We start from the raw sequence: 22,775 nt of genomic DNA, 5'->3' as shown, positions 1-22,775 counted from the left end.
CCGTTACAAAGGACTACTTACATACTAAGGATGAATGATATGACATGCTTGAACTAGTGTTCCAGACAGTTTCAAAAGCTTGCTATTACTATCCCTTGACCTTTTTCTTTTTCATAGGAAGGAAGAGGAATTTACATAGCACCCAGTCAGGGTTAAAAGTAAGAGTTTGTAAGAATTATATTTCCAGTCTTGCAGATGCATCACATGATGAAGCCCATGAGTGGTGGAGGCCTTAGTATAGACCAAATATAAAGTACAATGTAACATAGTAGATGACGGCAGAAAAAGACCTGCACGGTCCATCCAGTCTGCCCAAGAAATGTGCCACTTTTTTGTGTATACCTTACCTTGATTTGTACTTGTCTTTTTCAGGGCACAGACCATACAAGTCTGCCCAGCACTATCTCCGCCTCCCACCATTGGCTCTGGCACAGACCGTATAAGTCTGCCTGGCACTATCCCCGCCTCCCAACCACCAGCTCCGCGGCTCTGTTATCCAATCTTGGCTAAGCTCCTGAGGATCCATTTCTTCTGAACAGGATTCCTTTATGTTTATCCCACGCATGTTTGAATGTAGAATGGTACGACAACAGTTAAGATCAATTACAAAAACAATCCAGATTTTAAAGGTCCTTTTACTAAGGAGTGCTGGAAAATGGCCTGCGGTAGTGTAGACTTGTGTTTTGGGCGCATGCAAAATTATTTTTAGCGCACCTACAAAAAAATGCCCCCTTTTTTTTTTTTTTTGCTGAAAACAGACATGCTGCAAAATAAAAATTGCTGCGCATCCATTTTGGGTCTGAGACCTTACCGCAAGCCATTGACCTAACAGTAAGGTCAAACGCGGTAACCAGGCAGTAATGGTCTATGCGCGTAGCTGCCGCACGCCAGAAAATAAAAAAGGGCCATGTGGTAACCGGGCAGCAACTCCAATTTGGCACACATTGGTTACACTTAGGCGCCTACACGGCTTAGTAAAAGCGTCCCTTAATGCGGTAAATCATATTTTAGATGGTGTAATTCATTTAGTGGAAAAATTCAGGATCTACTGATTTTTTTTTAAGAATTGTTTCAAATGAACCTCCTGTCATGACCAAACTCAGGGCCAGCTCAACCCGGTAAGCGTGGAACCCAAAGCCCACTACCAGGCTGTACTTTCTTCAGCTTCCAGCAGGCTTGGGGCTTTCCCTGGTCAGGGGCCAAGGGTAATTGCCCTAGTCGCACTCCCCTAACACCATCCCTGGCATGTGCCATCTTCATATTCTTCACAATACAGAAATAAATACATCTCTTTCTATATCTCTGGTGTTGTACTACCTAACTGTTTGAGGCTTGTGCAGATGGAGGTCAGAGCTGACGTAGACAACCTTTTTCCCAGTGTCATTCTATATGATGATCTGAGGACCCTGGAAAACCTTCCACTGGCCCTGACCCAACTCCTCTTCCTTTGTACTGAAATCAGTGACTGGATTTCTACATTTTTTTTTTTTTACAGTATGGAAGGAAGTATTCTCCAGTGGCTTCCTTCATCTGTACTAAATCTATTTAGATTTATTTATTGGGATTTATTAACCACCTTTGACTGCTAATTTTCCAGGATTAGGAATTACTTTCCAGCCCTCATATAGTATTGTGGTAAATGAAGTATCCATGAGCAATTTCTTTTAACTCTCTTGATGAGAGTACAAGTTATATCAATTCAACAATACACTGAGCTACTGGTGTCAAAATTCAGGTCTTTATCTGAAAGATGTGATGATGATTATTACATAGATTGATAAAATGTTATAGCTTTGAATTCCTTAAAAAAAGGAACATATACTAAGTACTTTAATAAATTCTATTACAACTACCACCTCATTCCCACACAAATGTCATTTCAGACAGTAGCAATGAGCTCCACAGAAGAGACACCGGACATCAGCTAGTTGCTGCAAGGCTTGAGTTTTTCTGGCAGGATCTTTAAAGCTTTTCAATCAGTACTGCAGAAGCACCACCTCCTCCATTGCAAATTGCTGCAAGCCCATATTGGCCCTTTTCTAGGGCATGAACCAGGTGAACAACGAGTCTTGCTCCCGACATTCTAGAAAAAATATTAGCAAGCATAAGTTAATATTTAAAAACATTTCCTGCAAAAACAAATAAACCAAGCTCCATGTGCTCTATAAAAAGCCAGAACACTATAAAATCCTTCACTCCCTTTTTACTCTACGGAGCATATCTTTCTGAATGCTCTCTGGTAAAGAGCCTACATCAACAAGAAAGCACAGGGATTCACTTTAACTGACAATGTTGATCTGTTTCCTCCAAATGCATTTTTTTTCGATTAAATTTTTTTTTATAAGTTGCTCCAATTGTCAGCACCTGATAAGAGACCATTTGCTTTGATTCATACTAACTATGTTCCTTCCCACCTCTTCTAACAAGGAAACTTGCAGTTACAAACCAGAAGGTGTAAATGGTTCAACCAGACCCATCAATTTACCATATGTCAATATTCCTGTCTACTCCCATTTACATAGGGCTGCCATACACGCTCCATCCTATCATACACCATCATCAGCTTGGCCATCTTACACACAAGTTGCAGTCTGCTTACCACCCTCTGTGAGGGGGTATACCCCACTTGCTTTCAAGTTCTCATATATTGTGGCATTCATACAGACATACAGGCAAAAAAAAGTCTCCTTATTGATTCTGAACTACACCATTTATGAAATTGAGTGTATATATATATATATATATATATATATATATATATATACACACAAAAAATATATATGCAAAGTTGGATCAATGACGATTACATGCCCACCTAGACCAATGGTTTGGCTTAAGTAAAATGCCATGTGGCTCTGACTGATCCAATAACAACCTTCTACTACTGACTGTGAATATAAGTAATATGGTAGGGAGTTGGGTGTTTTGGTACTGATACATGTTTTACCCCCTCCTGTTTGAAACATTTGGGTGCTGAAGATATTGAGATTCATAAAGCCATGGCATATATTTCATGAACTGTGCCTTGTCTTTAACTCATGTACTGACCAATTTTATAACAGTACCTTGATTTTACTCACCTTTTCACCCCTAAAATATTTCCCACAAATCCCAAAACCTCATCTCAAAATAGCTGAATCTTTGAGCACACCAACCACCTGTTTGAAATCTCTCCTCTGACCACACTTACATCAGCATTCTCCAAAAATCATTGCTAATTTTTCTGGAGTCTAATACAAGTGTAAAAGTATCGTATATCCATTTTCTATCATAGCGGAGGCTGTGACCTACTGTACTCAACTCTTTATCAAATATAAAAATGTAGGCAAATGCCTTCTCTGAAAGCACAGAGACTTATGTAAATGGAACATTCTGCTTAACCATGCCCAACACTAACACCATTCCACAGACCCCTCCAGAGTGAGATTCCCCATTGCTTTTTGCTTCAAGAAATGCCTAAGTTGGAGGTACTGAAATCAAACTCTCATCCAAACTAGATTTAGCTACCAGTTAATCAAATTTTAGAATATGATGCTCTTCAAATCAACTGACCCATCAAGTTGAATCCCTTCCCAACCCATCTTCCAAATCAAAATCAGAATTGATTTCAAAAGCTTCATTCCCCCCAACAATCTCTTCCTTTTGTCTGCCCATATCCCCCACTGTTAGTATGGAAAGGAATTCACCAATGTAACTTTCTTGAGTGTCCCCCCTTTGTTACCCATGGGAAGGCCCACAGTGCGAGTTCATTAAAGTTCTTTTATTCCACTTTGCCCATTGATTATGCTTATATTACTGTCTATAAACTCCCCCACACGTTTTACAAGTACAAGCCCATGAGTAGTTAATAAGCAACTATGCAGGAAGAGAGCATAGCATTCCAGAAACATTTTCTCTAAAAGAGTCCAATGCCCAAGTTTCTCTACCCTGGGGCACCAAGGAATGAGTCTTAGGGTTTTTGGTCCTCTTGAGAGCAGATTCAACCACCACAGAATGGTGAAGAAGCTGTTTCTTTAATCAAGAGCATTCTGGACTCTACAGAGTCAACCTTCTTGTTAATAAGAACTACAGCAAGGGGGAGGAGATTCTATGAATAGGCGCTGTCACAGCCTCCTGGGGAGGGGGTGAAGGTGGGGGAGGTCTAGAATTTGGAAGATGCTCAATGTTTCTATCCTGGGTTCCTCTTTCTTCAACTTAAATGGAATAGCTTTATGCACTTCCCCTCACAAAAATCAATGAATGAGAGCTCCTCTGGTAGAGTCCCTGTGGATCCCTGAAGCTCTAACAGAGGAAACCATAGCTGCCTTAGCCAGCAGGGCAGCAATCAGAATTGTAGTTCCTTGATCCTGTGAGCTTCAGAAGAGTTTTCAATATGAGAGGTATTGGAAGATATGAATACACAAGTTCCTCCCCTCAATGAATGAGAAAGCCATCAAAGGCTAGTCTGTCAGAACTGAGGGTCTTTCTTATTGTAGTGAGCAGCAAAGAGATCTATCGAGGGTGACCCAGTCCTGATACAGTAGGTCTTCTGGGCTACGTTCTCATCCAGAGACCACTCATGAGGATGCAGAATCTGATTCAGTCTGTCTGCCAGACAGTTATTTTTCCCTGCCAGATATGTGGCTCTGAGAACTATCCCTTATGAGATGGCCCACTTCCACATTCTGACTGCTTCCCCTTCGTCCTTTCCTCTCTCCTTCCTCATTGTGCACTCTCCTTCTTGCCCTAGTAATTACCCACCTAGACTACTGCAATTCTCTTTATGCTGGCCTCCCACTCTCATCTCTTAAGCACCTGCAGTTTTATCTAATCTACAACTGTAAAATTACACACTGCTTTGATCATGTCACCCCTCTTCTTTGCTCTGAACACTGGTTCCCTATCTCACCACGTATCCAATTTAAGATTCTTCTTTTTTTCTTCAAAGGCCACTTCCCATCCGCTCCCACCTATCTGAACAATCTTCTCATATCCTATGCCCCATCCAACTCCCTCCATTCCTGTCCATCCAATCTTCTTGTGCTCCTGCCACCACAGGTTCTTCATCATGTTGTCACTCACAAATCAGCCTTTAGTTAACTTGAACCTTTTCTTTGGAACTCTCTCACGGCTCCGCTCTGAAGCATCTCTCCACAACTTTAAAAAACTGAAACTCACTTGTCTACTAAGAATTTTGCATAGTCGCACCTTGAACTCGCCTTGTTTGGTCCCTCTTTACCCTATCCCCTTCTTTCTTCCTCGCTCTACCCCCTTTCCGCCTGCCTTTGGGCATTTTTATGTTATAAACCACATAGCTACCCTCATTGTCCAGTTTGTGGTATATCAAGCATGATAAAAAAAATAAATAAATACATAAAAATATACATTTCTCAAAGCCACTGGGCCATATCAAGAAAAACAGGCACAGTAAAATTAAATTACTTGATAATGAGAGATACTCATCCAGGCGCCCTAGGCCTGGAGGATTTAGAAATATACTGTCACTTGCTCTCAGTGAAATACAGGCCAATGGCTCAGGCTAAGAGTTAGGCCTCTTAAAATCAAAAATCAGCTCTGACACAAAATACATTTCACTGCAGCAAATGCTGAAGTGAGTTCTCAGAGAGCTTGTCAACAATGCTGGGACTGGCACCTGCGAGAAGTCATGAGCGAAGATGTTTTGACTAATGGAAGACAGTAGTGGGTCAGATGCGAGTGGGGGGGGGGGGGGGGGAGCTGAAGAGGGCAAAAATGGCCTGTGAAGTCGTTTCTTCACAGATGTTGTCCTGAACACATTTTGTTTATACTTAGAGCTTGGGAACATGTGAAGTCATTCTTATCAACTGATAAGGGCCAAAGAGCTATGGTGAGAAAGCGAGGGTCCATTGGAATGAATAGAGTCAGAAGGGTATCAGGAGAAGAAGACTCCAGAAAGCTAGAGAGAGAGGATATGTCGTGAAGTGCTGTTCCACCATGTGAATGCCTGATTTACCTGTACTGCCTTTGGGTAAGATACTGATGCTAATAAACTATATTACTATATCTACTGACTACTGGGTTTCTTTCTAATTATGGAGCTTGCTACTGCCCAGACTGTGTAAAGCCGTCATGAGCAGATACAAGGTGAGAGTAATTAAGTATTTAGAGGGGACATGCAATCCTTTTCAGGATAGTAGAAAACCCATGGCATCCGATACCCAAACGGTTCTGGCAGACCCAATTATTTTCAAGGAGTAGCCTACTGGTTAGTGCAGCAGGCTTTGGTCTTGGTGAACTGGGTTTGATTCCCACTGCAGCTCCTTGTGACTCTTAGTAAGTCACTTAACCCTCCATTGCCCCAAGTACAAAATAAGTGCCTGTATATCCTATATAATAATTCTCACCTCCAATGTTCTATGCGTCTGGCTGCCTTTGTCTGTGACTTTCTTCACAGTTGGCCTGCTAGGCTCCGAAGCCCTGGCTGATGTCACCGTTGCCATTGTGGCCACATCCCTGGGGGTGGGGCTGACCTGGGAGGGGGCAGGGCACGTGACGTGGATCACGGCACCGCCAGGGAAGGCGATGGAAAAAAGCTGGGCGGCCGGCAGCAGCCAGGCCGCAGCGATCAGGAGCCCCCCCCCCCTCGGCGCATCACCAAAGCCCCCACTCCCTGCAGAGCTATCCCAGCACTGCCCAATATCCCGATCACGGAGGAAGGGAGGGAGGGGACGACCCTGAAACACGGAGAGAGGGAGGGAGGGGACAACCCTGAAACACGGAGAGAGGGAGGGAGGGGACAACCCTGAAACACGGAGAGAGGGAGGGAGGGGATGACCCTGAAACACAGAGGGTCAACTGAGCATGAGACACTAACGGCTGGACATCAAAAACCTCCAACAGGGATTGGACTGTACACCACAGCCACTTTTATGTCACTTTATCGACTGGGACCCCAGCAAGACGAACTTCACTCATGATCGCAACAATCCCTCCATAAGATAAGTACAGAGTTCATTCTGAGTTTAAATCAACAATGCTTCCATCTCCGTATAAAGGATAAATCGGGAGGGGACGACCCTGGAACTCGGAGGGAGGGAGGGGACGACTCTGGAACTTGGAGGGAGGTTACGACCCTGGAACTCGGAGGGAGGGAGGGAGGGAGGGGACAACCCTGGAAGGAGGAAGGAAGGGGACGACCCTGGAACTTGGAGGGAGGGAGGGAACGACCCTGGCACTCGAAGGGAGGGAGGAAAGGAACGACCCTGGAACTCGAAGAGAGAGGGAGGGAGGGAGGGAGGGAACGACCCTGGCACTCGAAGACAGACAGAGAGAGAGAGAGCGAGAGAGAGGGAGGGAGGGGACAACCCTGGCACTCGAAGACAGGGAGAGAGGGAGTGGACAACCCTGGCACTCGAAGACAGGGAGGGAGGGAGTGGACAACCCTAGCACTCAAAGACAGGGAGGGAGGGAGGGAGTGGACAACCCTGGCACTCGAAGAGAGGGAGGAGACGGACGACCCTGGAACTGGGAGGGAGGGAGTGAGGGAGGGGGGCCTAGCACACACTCTCATTCTCACACACACACTTGCACCCAGTCTCACTCTCTCTGTCACACACACTCACACATTCCCTCTCTCTCACACATACTGTCTCAAACATACACACTCCAAGGAAAACCTTGCTAGCGCCCGTTTCATTTGTGTCAGAAACGGGCCTTTTTTTTATTAGTAATATATAAACCACTTTGAATGTAACCACAGAAAAGCAGTATATCAAGTCTCATTCCTTTTCCCTTTCTGAGGCCAAGAGGGGATTGACAAAAAAAGAAAGGAAACTTTAAAATACCTGAAAAACCTAGCAGCTATCAGGGAAGAGGGATCCCTTACAATAGCAACAGGACTTAGCACAAAGTAAAATGCAAAATCTGGCTGAAAAATGCCTCAGTCACAAAAAGAGACACCAGCTGAGGAAGCATTAGACGAGTTGATCATTAAGCTCTGCAAAAAATGTCAACCAGCTAAGTTGTGTGTAACTGCAGCAGGTGGGAAGGTAGGCGCACATGTGTGGTCAATCTCTTGTACAAAGATGGGGAGCAGGTCCCGCACAGGGTTCCATCAGACATCATCACCCACATGTGAGAATGTGATATCTGTTTGTCTTTGAAGAAATCAAAATAAAATAAATGAACAGCCTAAGATGACACGAAACTAAGCATCTGACCCAAGCACAATGCTGAAAATTCCCAAATATGCATAGGATCATATTTCCTTAAGTGAATAAGACAAACGTGTACCTACCCTATTGGATGTCCCAAGGATACTGCTCCTCCATGTATGTTTACTTTCTCAGGATCAAGCTCCAACATTTTGATGTTAGCTAGAACAACAACACTAAAGGCTTCATTTATTTCCCACATAGCTATATCTTCCTTTTTCAGACCTGCATCAGCAAGAACCTACACACAACGAAAATCATGACAATGAGAACAGTCCATTCCAACTCACCGTTCCATTTCCCAGTGCGCATCTACCATTAGAACTCCCAGTGCGCATCTACCATCAGAACTAAAACTCAGATTAACCTACTTAACATTTTGTAGCACACTACTTCATGCAGGGATTACCCACTAGAAAAACAATTTTTAAACTGTCTCCTGATGCTGAAATACCAAGCTAAAAATTAAATTAACAATAGTGCAAGTTGAAAGTTGAAATAAACTCTTCTTACCTGGAGTTAACTTATTAGAATAATTAGTTCCCCACGTTCCTAAAATGATAATGGGGAAATGTTTCTAGCACATTTGTTTAAAAAAAAATCCAGTCTGGAGGGATCCCTTTATCTCTAATTAGTTTTGACGCAGAGAAAGTGTTTGATAGGGTGGTATGGGAATTCCTCTGGGATGTCCTACGTTGATATGGGATACAGGAATGGTTTGCACAGGCGATTCAGATATTATATAGTCAGCCTCAGGTTGAGTGTAGGTTAACAATATTTTATCTGAGTCATTTGAGGTTCAGAGAGGAACAAGGCACGGTTGACCTTTATCTCCATTATTTGTCCTCACCCTAGACCCACTAATTTGGGAAATACAGGATAATCCAGAGATAATGGTATTACAACTGGGGGAGAGCCAGTTCAACATTGTGGCCTTTGCAGATGATTTGTTAGTCTAGCTTCAAGAACCTCATCAATCTTTGTCTACTCTCCTAGATAGTTTTCGAGAATATACTGATTTTAAGTTAAATTTGGAAAAATCAGAAGTTTTGGCAAGCCCTAAGGACTTGAGGGTATTGTAGGGAGCGTCTTTTCCACTTCGGTGGGCAGTGGGTTCCTTTCATTATTTGGGAGTGTGCATATCCATGGATCTTGCTCACATATATTGCTTGAACATGGATAAATTGCTATGGGATACTAGTATACAGTTAGCTTTATGGAACCACCTACCATTGTCATTAATGGGTAGAATTCAACTCTACCATATGGTCATTTTTCCATGGTGGCTTTATGTGTTAGAAACGATACCTTTGCGCTTATTAAGTTGATATATTAAATCACTACAAAAGTTGGTCAGCGCATTTTGTTGGGCTAGTAAAAAACCCAAGTTATGCTGGCACTATTTGTGGGGAGGGTGGAAGCAGGGTGGTTTAGATATGCCAGACATAAAACTCTACAATCAAGCTTGCTTGTTAAGACATTTGCAAGACCGGGTACTTAAACTGGTTAAATATACAGACATTGCTATGGAATGGAAATATTTTAAGCCATGGTGCACTATAGCATTACTACATGCAAGGAGTTTGACACTTCCTCCTCGGGTGTTGTGCCCCTTGTAGCACATGTGGCGTGAGCTACTTTTGGCCTGGGGACAGAATCCGCATAGTAGCCTATTACTCTCATTGACAGGAAATGTGCAATTTCCACTTGGTCTTGATAATGCAGTATTTCGGCAGTGGCGAGGTTTGGGTCTAGAACTTTTGGAACACTTTTTAGGGAAGATGGAACCCTTTTTGTTTTTGAAGAGCTGAGACGGCGATTTTCATTCACACTGAGAGATCACTTTGCCTATATGCAGCTGGTTAGTTACATTCACATCTTACAGGCAACAAGTTTGCAATCGCTTTTCTGTTGCAAATTTGGGAATTTTTGTGAGGGGATGCAATTGGTCAAATATTGGTCTCATAGTTTTAGAAACTCTTATGGCACCACTTACCTGGATTGACTTACACCTCACTTGGATGCTTGGACCAGAGAATTGGGTAGACCCTTACGACTGGTGGTACAGGTATCCTTGTTTGCCTCTATACCACAATTGGTACATCAAGCAGATTTACAAGAATGTCAATATCAGATGATCCATCGAACCTACTTTTCACAATGGCGAGCTTATTAAGCTGGTTGTGCAATGTCGCCAGTATGTCCGAAATGTGGGGAACAGGAAAACCAACTCATCCATGGCCTTTGGGACGTCCAAAGATAAAAGTCTTTTGGAGGGCATTCTTAGCTTATCTTCAACGAATCTTGGGACATGCTTTGATCTTGACTTTCGAAAGTGTCTTGTTCCAAGGAGTATATACCTCAATTATTTCAGAATGGTGTAATCTATCTCTCAAAATCAAGTGAAAAATACTGAATGTACAAGAAAATATATAAAAAAAAACAAGAAATTCTGAAAACTTATGCTGAATTCTTCAAAGAAAGCCAGCTGACAACAACTCAAATCCCCAACCCTAGTATTTCAGCAACTTAATGCCTTTGTCAAGAGGGCAAAACAGCTTGTTCAAAAAGCTCAAAGAAAATTACCAGTAGAGTCACTCTTAATTTTGAGAGATTTCTTGCACTATTCTGAAATGATTGTCTATTAGGTGTTCAGCAAGTCTCTAAGATAGTACAGATGAGTTGTTTTTCAGTTGCATCTTTTGCATAGATTAAGACCTTGTAAATCTTTATATGTTTTTAGAATTGTTGTGCAAAGTTTGATATTGTCTCTGTTAGATTATTGCAATGCCCTGTATCTTGGTTTGCCATCTCAGGGCATTGCAAGTCGTACAGAATACCTCAGCTAGCCATTGTTGGTGTATCAAAATGTTCACTTATTTTACCGGTTCTTAAGGATTTGTACTGGTTACTAATCTTGCAGTGTATTCAATATAAAGTGTTGGTTTTGGTGCATCAAACTGTTTATGCTGTTGGCCCTGTGTATTTTCAACAAGTCCTCAGTTTATCATCCAAAAAGGCCTTTGAGATCAGAAAGTATGATGTGACTGTCCTTAGATCCAGTGATGCTGACACGTTATGTGGAAACCAGAATCTCTTCCTTCACAGTTGCAGGTACATATTTATGGTACGCTCTTAAGGGACACTTGCGGCTCTGCAGCAATGTGATGAAATTTAAGAGATGTCTAAAAGCATAGTTATTTGTGAATGCATTTTACTGAGTTTATGGAACATTATGCTCTTTGATATATTATGGACTGGCATTGTGATTTTTTTTATAGAAAACATGTTTTCTCTATGTAGGAAATTATGTATGTTTTTTGTAAACCACTTAGTTATTAAGTGGTTTATTAATGTTTTAAATAAATAAAATAATGTTCAGCTCAGTGATGTGATATCTCATGTTGTTGGAAGAAATATAGAACCTCAGAAACCTTGATGCTTTTTCAGTCTCAATAAAAATATCTACATCACTCATTTAAAAACTGCATGCAGCTTCTATTAGGATCGGCTCATTCAAATTTATATAAATTCAGTTAGTCCTACTTACTCTCTGATCTCCCAACTAACTAAAAAGGGATCTACTGCCCCTCCACCTCCCTTGGCAGAGAAACTTGCTTAGTTTTCATCAGAAAGTTAAGACATTACGAGGCACATTTTCAAAGCACATATAGACTTACAAAGTTACATAGTGTGCTATAGGGCTCATTTTCAAAGAGAAAAATGTCTATAAAGTGGCATAAAGTAGCATTTGGATGTTTTCTCACAAAAACGTCCAAATCGGTATTTTTGAAACCTATTTTTTAGATGTTTTTCTATACTGTTTGTCTGCAATGCATCCAAATCTCAAGAGGGCATGTCAGAGGCATGTTAAGGACAGGATTTGGGCGTTCCTAAGACTATGACGTTTTTCAACCACAATGGAACAAAACAAAACTGTCCAGGACTAAAACTAAGTCATTTTGAGCTAGACCTGTTTTTATAAAAAAGTCATCCAACTGCATATATGACCCACCACCAATTACTGGAGTAGAAGTTAATACATAGCTTTTGATCTGTGTCCTTACCTTAGGTATGGCATAAGCAGGTGCAACGGGAAAATCAATGGGATCAACAGCAGCATCTGCAAATGCTGCAGGACAAGAAGCAGATTGCTGGATTGAAATTTAATTTTCCTTTAGAAAAAGACAATTTTATAGTACAGTTTGAGCCAGACTAGTGGGTTGGTGGCAGTATCGTTTGCTCCTAGGACTCTACAGATGTGGCATTCACAGCCTCTGTTAGCAGGAAACCCCAGTCATTACCCAACAGTGACATCTATTAGTCAGAATTAAAGTCCTCTTTATTCAGGTTTCAAAAGGAGATGCAGTTCATAGTCTGTACACTACCACTGCAATAACTGGGCTAGGCTGGAAAGGGAGAGGAAAAAGCTCATGTGGCTGCCAATGATGGCTTAGACACCATTCCACAACAGAGACTGTTTCTAACTGAACTGGAACTCAGCAAGGGGAGAAAGCATGCAGAGCATGACTCATGGAATTCTTTCCAACCCTCTGATATTAAATGCATATGTGCATAGGTTGGGGGTAGTTGGGTGGGCGTGTGTACATTTCTGTGTGTCTTGGTATGTGCTTGGGGGGGGGGGGGGTACTTTTTCCAGGTCACCTCTTCTCTTCCTGTTACTAGAGCTGCTTTCCAGTCCTGTGCCTCCACTGCCTTCATACTACCAACAATCTCTGCTGTTAGTTAACCTGGAAGCAAGCAGGGCAGGCTCCCTCCTGGGGTGGGGGGGGGGGGGGGAGAGGGGAGAGAGATAGAGAATAGCAGATAGAGGTTTAATACTCAAACTTGTCTACACATATTACTTATCATTCAACCTTTTGGACATTAATGTTAAATTCTGCTGACTTCTGAAAAAAAGGAAACAGTTGGCACCTAACCTCCTGAGTCCTTAGCACATATCATAGGACCCCCCAAAACATGTGGGCACAAAGTCTGTGCAACGTTTGCCAGTAGCTTAATCTGGCCCTGCTCGCAGCCCCAGATGTTACTTGGCAATGCATATAGCAATCAATATGAAAACCTATTCTTGAAGTAGTTTTCAGAGTAGAATTAATAACAAAGAAAATAGCAGTAAAGGGATAGTGAAATACTAACATTCCTTGTATGTGCATTTGTGGGGGTCTTAATATGTATATGTGTAAATCTCTGTTCTGTATGTGCTGGGAATCTGTTGCGTTTGTGGGGAAGAGAGCTAGGGGGGCACTTGTGGGGTGCCAAGTTTGGACCATGTAGGAATAGCTGTAGGAGGACAAGTTTTGGGGTAAGACAACTTGTGGGAGGTAGGCTGAAGCGTGTCAGCTGCAGATAGGGTAGTTTTTTGGGGGTGTGGGGTAGTTTATAGAGGATTATTGTTTGGATATGAAGCTGTTTTACAGGGTGGTGGGGCAGTTGGGGTAATCTTTTTTCTGGTGTGGCAATTTACAGAAGATAGTTTTAGGGGGTGGAAGTTTTTGGATGTGAGGTAGATCTGGCAGTACGGCAGTTTGCAAGGGAGTAGGTATTTAGAGATAGGGCAGTCTACAGGTTGGTGTGCCAGATGTGTGTGGGGGGGGGGGGGGGGTAGGTTTTGTCTGGTGGGTAGTTTGGGGGTCTGGAAGAGTAGGAAATCGCATCTTTTAAGCTGCCTCATCTTGATCTGTAACTGCTACATTTCACCCCAAGTTTCTATGCTATAGAAGCTGTAAATCCTTTTCTCACAGGAATGCACTGGGCCTTATTTTGAGGGGGCTCATTTCTCTGGACCCCTAGTCTGATTTTGCCTTTTTTTTTTTTTTTAACTCATTGTGTCTTTTTACCATTTTCCCAGATGTGAAGTTTAATTCCATTCCATTACTTACTGTCTGCTATAGAAGCTGGAACTTCTCCCATAGCAAGGCACTGGGTCAGTATTTTTGGTGGACTTACATCTCTGAAACCCCCAATCTGGATAAGGCCCATTTTCAAACTTGAGTCTCTTTACTAGTTTTCCCTTCATGCAAAGTTTCATCCCATTCCATTCCATTTTCAGAGACTTATTTGGTCCCCAGACATTTTCAATCTTTTTTGTACAATTCTTTCCAAACCAATAGAAGTTGGAAAGAATAAAGAGAGAAAGAAACAGTAGCAAACTGTCAAGCCAAAAGAAAAAAAAACAGTGCAAAGGATATTTACAAAATTTGTTAAATTTATCACAAAAATGTTGAACAGTGTAACGTACATTTGATTTCAATAGTTTGACTGCCATTGTTATTATTTCCAACTCATCATTAAAGTTAAGGCAGAAATTCTTGTATGACTGAGTGTTATTTTCGTCATTGAAATGCATCCTAGATGGCTGTTGAACGCATAGCGTTTTTATAGTTTTTTATGATTTTTAGTATGTTTTATGCAGCATTTTCGCTTGGAATTTAGTGATTTGAGACGGGCAGTAGAAGATCCATTGCAATATAACAACGGTTTTGAAATTCGGGCCATTTTTGATGATGTCATTTTTTTGGTCTTCAAATGTAGCTTTTAAATGAATTAAGCAGTGTTTTTTATGGAAAATTAGAAAAGGAAAGGGAAATGGGACTTCATATACCGCCTTTCTGAGGTTTTTGCAACTGCATTCAAAGCGGTTTACATATATTCAGGCACTTATTTTGTACCAGGGGCAATGGAGGGTTAAGTGACTTGCCCAGAGTCACAAGGAGCTGCAGTGGGAATCAAATTCAGTTCCCCAGGATCAAAGTCCACTGCACTAACCACTAGGCTACTCCTCCACTCTGGGCATTACAAGATCTATTGGAATAAACCTTTGGTTTTGAGATTCTTGCTATTTTTATTGACACCATTTTTACGAATTGAGTAGCATTTTTTTTTTTTTTTTTACAAGAACTTGTTTTTATAGCAAGGCACAGTAAGATCTTAAAGAATCTGCCTTCATTTTGTGAAAAAAAAGTGAATGATACATACCTGTAGCAGGTGTTCTCCGAGGACAGCAGGCTGATTGTTCTCACGACTGGGTGACGTCCGCGGCAGCCCCCGCCAACCGGAAGAAGCTTCGCGGGCGGTCCGCACGCAGGGCACGCCCACCGCGCATGCGCGGCCGTCTTCCCGCCCGTGCGTGACCGTTCCCGCCAGTTGAATGACAAGCAAGAAACAACATGAAAACGCAACTCCAAAGGGGAGGAGGGAGGGTAGGTGAGAACAATCAGCCTGCTGTCCTCGGAGAACACCTGCTACAGGTATGTATCATTCACTTTCTCCGAGGACAAGCAGGCTGCTTGTTCTCACGACTGGGGTATCCCTAGCTCTCAGGCTCACTCAAAACAAGAACCCAGGTCAATTGAACCTCGCAACGGCGAGGGTATAACAGAAATTGACCTACGAAGAACAACTAACAGAGTGCAGCCTGACCAGAATAAATTCGGGTCCTGGAGGGTGGAGTTGGATTTACACCCCAAACAGATTCTGCAGCACCGACTGCCCGAACCGACTGTCGCGTCGGGTATCCTGCTGGAGGCAGTAATGTGATGTGAATGTGTGGACAGATGACCACGTCGCAGCCTTGCAAATCTCTTCAATAGTGGCTGACTTCAAGTGGGCCACTGACGCTGCCATGGCTCTAACACTATGAGCCGTGACATGACCCTCAAGAGCCAGCCCAGCCTGGGCGTAAGTGAAGGAAATGCAATCTGCTAGCCAATTGGAGATGGTGCGTTTCCCGACAGCGACCCCTAGCCTGTTAGGGTCGAAAGAAACAAACAATTGGGCGGACTGTCTGTGGGCTGTGTCCGCTCCAAGTAGAAGGCCAATGCTCTCTTGCAGTCCAATGTGTGCAACTGACGTTCAGCAGGGCGGGTATGCGGCCTGGGAAAGAATGTTGGCAAGACAATTGACTGGTTAAGATGGAACTCCGACACCACCTTCGGCAGGAACTTTGGGTGGGTGCGGAGCACTACTCTGTTGTGATGAAATTTGGTATATGGAGCATGAGCCACCAGGGCTTGAAGCTCACTGACCCTACGAGCTGAAGTAACTGCCACCAAGAAAATGACCTTCCAGGTCAAGTACTTCAGATGGCAGGTATTCAGTGGCTCAAAAGGAGGTCTCATCAGCTGGGTGAGGACGACGTTGAGATCCCATGACACTGCAGGAGGCTTGATAGGGGGCTTTGACAAAAGCAAGCCTCTCATGAATCGAACGACTAAAGGCTCTCCAGAGATGGCTTTACCTTCCACACGATAATGGTAAGCACTAATCGCACTAAGGTGATTCCTTACTGAGTTGGTCTTGAGGCCAGACTCCGATAAGTGCAGAAGGTATTCAAGCAGGTTCTGTGCAGGGCAAGAACGAGGTTCTAGGGCCCTGCTCTCACACCAAATGACAAACCTCCTCCACTTGAAAAAGTAACTCTTTTTAGTGGAATCCTTCCTAGAGGCAAGCAAGACACGGGAGACACCCTCAGACAGACCCAACGCAGTGAAGTCTACGCCCTCAACATCCAGGCCGTGAGAGCCAGGGACTGAAGGTTGGGGTGCAGCAACGCTCCGTCGTTCTGCGAAATGAGAGTCGGAAAACACTCCAATCTCCACGGTTCTTCTGAGGACAACTCCAGAAGAAGAGGGAACCAGATCTGATGGGGCCAAAAGGGCGCTATCAGAATCATGGTGCCGTGGTCTTGCTTGAGCTTCAGTAAGGTCTTCCCCACCAAAGGTAAGGGAGGATAAGCATACAGGAGGCCGGTCCCCCAATGGAGGAGAAAGGCATCCGACGCCAGTCTGCCGTGGGCCTGTAGTCTGGAACAGAACAGAGGCAGCTTGTGGTTCGTCTGAGAGGCGAAAAGGTCCACCGAGGGGGTGCCCCACTCTCGGAAGATCTTGCGTACCACTCTGGAATGGAGCGACCACTCGTGCGGTTGCATGACTCTGCTCAGTCTGTCGGCCAGACTGTTGTTTACACCTGCCAGGTATGTGGCTTGGAGGAGCATGCCGAACTGGCAAGCCCACCGCCACATGCCGACGGCTTCCTGACACAAGGGGCGAGATCCGGTGCCCCCCTGCTTGTTGGTGTAATACATTGCAACCTGATTGTCTGTCCGAATTTGAATAATTTGGTAGGACAGCCGATCTCTGAAAGCCTTCAGTGCGTTCCAGATCGCTCGGAGCTCCAGGAGGTTGATCTGCAGATCCTTTTCCTGGAGGGACCACAGACCCTGGGTGTGAAGCCCATCGACATGAGCTCCCCACCCCAGGCGAGATGCATCCGTCATCAGCACTTTCGTGGGCTGCGGAATTTGGAATGGACGTCCCAGGGTCAAATTGGTCCGGATGGTCCACCAGAGCAGTGAAGTGCGGCAACTGGTGGAGAGGCGGATGACATCTTCTAGATTCCCGGTGGCTTGAACCCACTGGGAAGCTAGGGTCCATTGAGCAGATCTCATGTGAAGACGAGCCATGGGAGTCACATGGACTGTGGAGGCCATATGACCCAGAAGTCTCAACATCTGCCGAGCTGTGACCTGCTGAGACGCTCTGGTCTGCGAAGCCAGGGACAAGAGGTTGTTGGCCCTCACTTCGGGAAGGAAGGCCTGAGCAGTCTGGGTATTCAGCAGAGCTCCTATGAATTCCAGAGACTGGGTTGGCTGGAGATGGGACTTTGGGTAATTTATCACAAACCCCAGCAGCTCCAGGAGTTGAGTAGTGCACCGCATGGACCGGAAGGCTCCCGCCTCCGAGGTGTTCTTGACCAGCCAGTCGTCGAGATATGGGAACACGTGCACTCCCAGCTTGCGTAGATACGCCGCCACCACCACGAGGCACTTTGTGAACACTCGTGGGGCAGAGGCGAGCCCAAAGGGCAGCACACAATACTGAAAGTGCCGTGCGCCCAGGCGGAATCTGAGATACTGTCTGTGAGCTGGCAGTATCGGGATGTGAGTGTATGCATCCTTTAAATCCAGGGAACATAGCCAATCGTTTTTCTGAATCATTGGCAGAAGGGTGCCCAAGGAAAGCATCCTGAACTTTTCTTTGACCAGGAATTTGTTCAGGCCTCTCAGGTCTAGGATGGGACGCATCCCCCCTGTTTTCTTTTCCACAAGGAAGTACCTGGAATAGAATCCCTGCCCTTCCTGCCCGGGTGGTACGGGCTCGACCGCATTGGCGCTGAGAAGGGCGGAGAGTTCCTCTGCAAGTACCTGCTTGTGATGGGAGCTGAAGGATTGAGCTCCCGGAGGACAATTTGGTGGCAGGGAGGCCAAATTCAGGGTGTATCCGCACCGCACTATTTGGAGAACCCACTGGTCGAAGGTTATGAGAGGCCACCTTTGGTGAAAAAATTTTAACCTCCCTCCGACCGGCAGATCGTCCAGTACGGACACTTTGAGGGCGGCTATGTTCCCATGGATCCAGTCAAAAGCCCGTCCCCGGCTTTTGCTGTGGAGGTGCAGGGAGCTGCTTAGGCGCACGCTGTTGACGAGAACGAGCGCGCTGGGGCTGTCCCTGTGCCTGGCGAGGCCTTCGGGCCGGCTGGGTGTACCTACGCCTTGCAAAGGAATAGGGCGCAGCCTGCCGGGCCCGGGAAAAACGTCCACCTGCTGAGGTGGATGCTGAAGGCGCCCGGTGGGAGAGCTTGTCGAGGGCGGTTTCCCGCTGATGCAGTTGGTCCACCAGCTGCTCGACCTTCTCACCAAAAATGTTATCCCCCCGGCAAGGGACGTCGGCCAGTCTCTGCTGGGTGCGGTTGTCCAGGTCAGAGGCACGCAGCCATGAGAGCCTGCGCATCACTATACCTTGGGCCGCAGCACGAGATGCCACGTCACAGGTGTCATAGATACCCCTGGACAGGAACTTTCTGCACGCCTTCAGCTGCCTGACCACCTCCTGATAAGGCCTGGACTGCTCCGGCGGGAGCTTATCGACCAGGTCCGCCAGTTGCTTCACATTGTTCCGCATGTGGATGCTCGTATAGAGCTGGTATGACTGGATGCGGGTCACGAGCATGGAGGATTGGTAGGCCTTCCTCCCAAACGAGTCCAGAGTGTGAGACTCACGCCCCGGGAGCGCCGAGGCGGTATCCCTCGAACTCCGTGCCCTCTTGAGAGCAGAATCCACGACCGCCGAGTCATGGGGCAATTGTGGCCGCATTAACTCTGGGTCCGAGTGGATCCTGTACTGGGACTCTGCTTTCTTGGGAATGGTGGGATTAGTTAATGGTCGCATCCAGTTCCGAAGCAGTGTCTCCTTGAGGACATTGTGCAGCGGTACCGTGGTGGACTCTCTAGGTGGTGATGGATAGTCGAGGACCTCGAGCATCTCAGCCCTCGGCTCATCCACAGAGACCACGGGAAAGGGAATGCAAATAGACATATCCCGCACAAAGGAGGCAAAAGAGAGACTCTCAGGGGGCGAGAGCTTTCTCTCTGGTGAAGGCATGGGGTCCGAGGGGAGACCCGCAGACTCCTCTGAGGAGAAATATCTGGGGTCCTCCTCTTCCCCCCACGAGGCCTCTTCCTCGGTATCGGACATGAGCTCATGTAGCTGAGTCCGGAACCGGGCCCGGCTCGACGTCGAGGCACCAGGGCCTCGGTGTCGTCGAGCGGTGGACTCCCGCGCCGGCGGGGACGAAGCTCCCTCCATCGACGTCGACGGGGACTCCACCTGCGTGGCGATCGAGACCGGCGCCGCAAGCGGCGGCGGCGTCAACAACCTCGACACCGGGCTAGAGCTCGCCGGCGCCACAGTCATCGGCGCGGCACAGCCTGGCGCATCAGCCCTTCCAGGATCCCCGGCGCCGGCACAGCCTGGCGCATCAGCCCTTCCAGGATCCCCGGAAGGATGGCTCGGAGGCACTCGTCCAGGCCCGCTGTCGGGAAAGACGTGGGGGCCGGTAAAGGCATCGGTGCCGGAAGCTGCTTGGGTCCAGGAGACTGCACCGAAGTGCTGGGACCCTGACGTGGCGGTACCTCCACCACCGAGGGGGACCTCTCCTCTCAACGCGGACGCTTCGGCGTCGACTCCTCTCCGGTACCGAGAGCCGGATGCGTCGAGGGCGACCGGTGACGGCGCTTCTTTGCCTTCTTACGGTGCCCGTCACCGGCGCCGGGTGGTATGGAGGAGGAGGAGGTCGATCCCCCTCGGTCCCGAGGAACCGGGTCAGACAGGGTTCGGTCCCGAGGGCCACGGGCTGAAGGAGTGACCGGGGCCGACTGCCCACGCGGTCTCTCACCTCTACCCTCACCGGAGGACCGGCGGGCCGACGGGACCTGTTCTCCTGGGGTCGATGCCATCGATGCCGATTTTTCGGGCATCGATACCGGTACCGAAGGACCGGGCGTCGATACCGATGCCGTCGAAGTCGAGGGGCCGGCGCAAGTTCTAAAAAGACGGTCCCGCAGAACTTGCCTCGCAACCTGAGTCCGTTTCCGGAGACCGAGACACAGGGAACACGACTTGATATTGTGCTCCGGCCTGAGGCACTGGAGGCACCAAGCGTGGGTGTCGGTCTGCGAGATCGGCCGGCCGCACCGACCACACTTCTTAAATCCACTCGGGACCTTCGAGGACATCGATGGAAAAATTGCGTTGGCGAAGTTAAAGTCGTCGATGGTGGCGGAAATCACACCTCGAAAAAATAAATCGATCGCGCGGCCACAAGGCCGCAACGCGACGCCCTCGCTAGAAACGAGGGAAAAGGGAGCGCGTGCCCTTTTTTTTTTTTTTTTTTTTAAAGAAACGAAACTGGGGCACGCGGTAACAAAAAACTAAACAAAACTAAACAAAATCGCGTAAACGCGACGGTCTTTCCGGGGCTGCGAAGGGAGAGCGGCGACGGCACGACTCTCCTCAGGCGCGGAAAAGAAAAGACTGGCGGGAACGGTCACGCACGGGCGGGAAGACGGCCGCGCATGCGCGGTGGGCGTGCCCTGCGTGCGGACCGCCCGCGAAGCTTCTTCCGGTTGGTGGGGGCTGCCGCGGACGTCACCCAGTCGTGAGAACAATCAGCCTGCTTGTCCTCGGAGAAATAAGGAATACTTTTTTTTTAATGTGATCTATGACCTTTAACCTGATCATAAAGTATATATGGAGCAGCTTCACTCAAGATGGCAGACCCTGCACAACCATAGTGAGAGAGGAACTGCTGTTCAGCAACTTATGCTGTTATTGAAACCTTCGGCTCAGTGTGCTGCTGCGGCTAACAAAGCAAATAGAATGTTAGGTATTATTAGGAAAGGAATGGAAAACAAAAATGAGGATGTTATAATGCCTTTATATCGCTCCATGGTGCGACCGCACCTCAAATACTGTGTTCAATTCTGGTCGCCGTATCTGAAAAAAAGATATAGTGGAATTAGAAAAGGTGCAGAGAAGGGCGACGAAAATGATAAAGAGGATAGGACAACTTCCCTATGTGGAAAGGCTAAAGTGGCTAGGGCTCTTCAGCTTGGAGAAAAGGCGGCTGAGGGGAGATATGATAGAGGTCCATAAAATAATGAGTGGCGTGGAACGGGTAGATGTGAAGCGTCTGTTTATGCTTTCCAAAAATACTAGGACTAGGGGGCATGCGATGAAGCTACAATGTAGTAAATTTAAAACGAATCTGAGACATGTTTCTTCACTCAACGTGTAATTAAACTCTGGAATTCTTTGCCAGAGAATGTGGTAAAGGCGGTTAGCTTAGTGGAGTTAAAAAAAAAAAAAAAAAAAAAAAAAAAAAAGGTTTGGATGGCTACCTAAAGAAAAAGTCCATAGACCATTATTAAATGGACGAAGAAAATCCACTATTTCTGGGATAAGCAGTATAGAATGTTTTATACTTTTTTGGGATTTTGCCAGGTATTTTGTGACCTGGATTGGCCACTGTTGGAAACAGGATGCTGGGCTTGATGGACCTTTGGTCTTTCCCAGTATGGCAATACTTATGTACTCTGTCCAGTAGTTGCTATTTTTAAGTGCTTTCTGCTTTTGAATTTAAAATCCACTGGAAATCACAAGGTTAGTATTCTGTATTTATTTTAGAATTTTAACTTTCCAGGCCGTCTTGGATATGGATTTACTAAGTAAGGGGAAGCACATTTTAGCCCTATATTAGGTATGTGTCCTTTTTGGGTTCATATATGAATGGTGTTCACCAGGTATCTTTTCTATTCAAATCGGATACTGTCACTGTTATTTGAAACAAAGCTTATTTCACTAACCAGAGTGGCTGAGAAACATTCAACAGTTACTATTGTGTTATATCAGTGGAGGAAAAAGCCTCTGTATTCCCGTTTCAGAACATAATCGTGTCTGTTAAACCGGGGTAGAATCTTCATTGGCTAAAAAAACCTCCAATTTAAACTTTAATAAACAAAACGTCACATCAAACGAACACTTATCTTTAGTGCTGCCAATGTAGTTGCAATCTGGTTTCACTCTTGTGCGCCCGACGGGGTCCTGTTTCGCCGTCTTTGGCTTTATCAAGGGAACAACCACATATTGCGATGTGAATCTGCTTACTATGCTGTGCTGTTTTATTTATTTGTCTGCCACTTTTGGGCTTTATTCATTTGTATGTATTTTAATTATGTATGGTCAGTTT

At 45.8% G+C, this 22,775-nt stretch overlaps 1 protein-coding gene across 1 annotated transcript in view; it reads right to left on the bottom strand.

The window, feature by feature from the left end:
• Positions 1–1,716: 1,716 nt before the first annotated feature.
• The window catches only part of ACAT1 (acetyl-CoA acetyltransferase 1), an 82,607-nt gene continuing 61,548 nt past the window's right edge, over positions 1,717–22,775 (bottom strand). Inside the window, exons 10-12 of the mRNA XM_030200263.1 lie at positions 12,239–12,303; positions 8,255–8,412; positions 1,717–2,083 (exon numbers count right to left, since the gene is read on the bottom strand). Coding sequence (XP_030056123.1) covers positions 1,963–2,083; positions 8,255–8,412; positions 12,239–12,303 — 344 coding nt within the window. The 3' untranslated portion in view covers positions 1,717–1,962. The remainder of the gene's footprint in view (positions 2,084–8,254; positions 8,413–12,238; positions 12,304–22,775) is intronic.

This window comes from Microcaecilia unicolor, chromosome 4, assembly GCF_901765095.1.
Source record: "Microcaecilia unicolor chromosome 4, aMicUni1.1, whole genome shotgun sequence".
Classification (NCBI taxonomy): Eukaryota; Metazoa; Chordata; class Amphibia; order Gymnophiona; family Siphonopidae; genus Microcaecilia; species Microcaecilia unicolor.
This window is presented reverse-complemented; position numbering and strand designations above follow the sequence as displayed.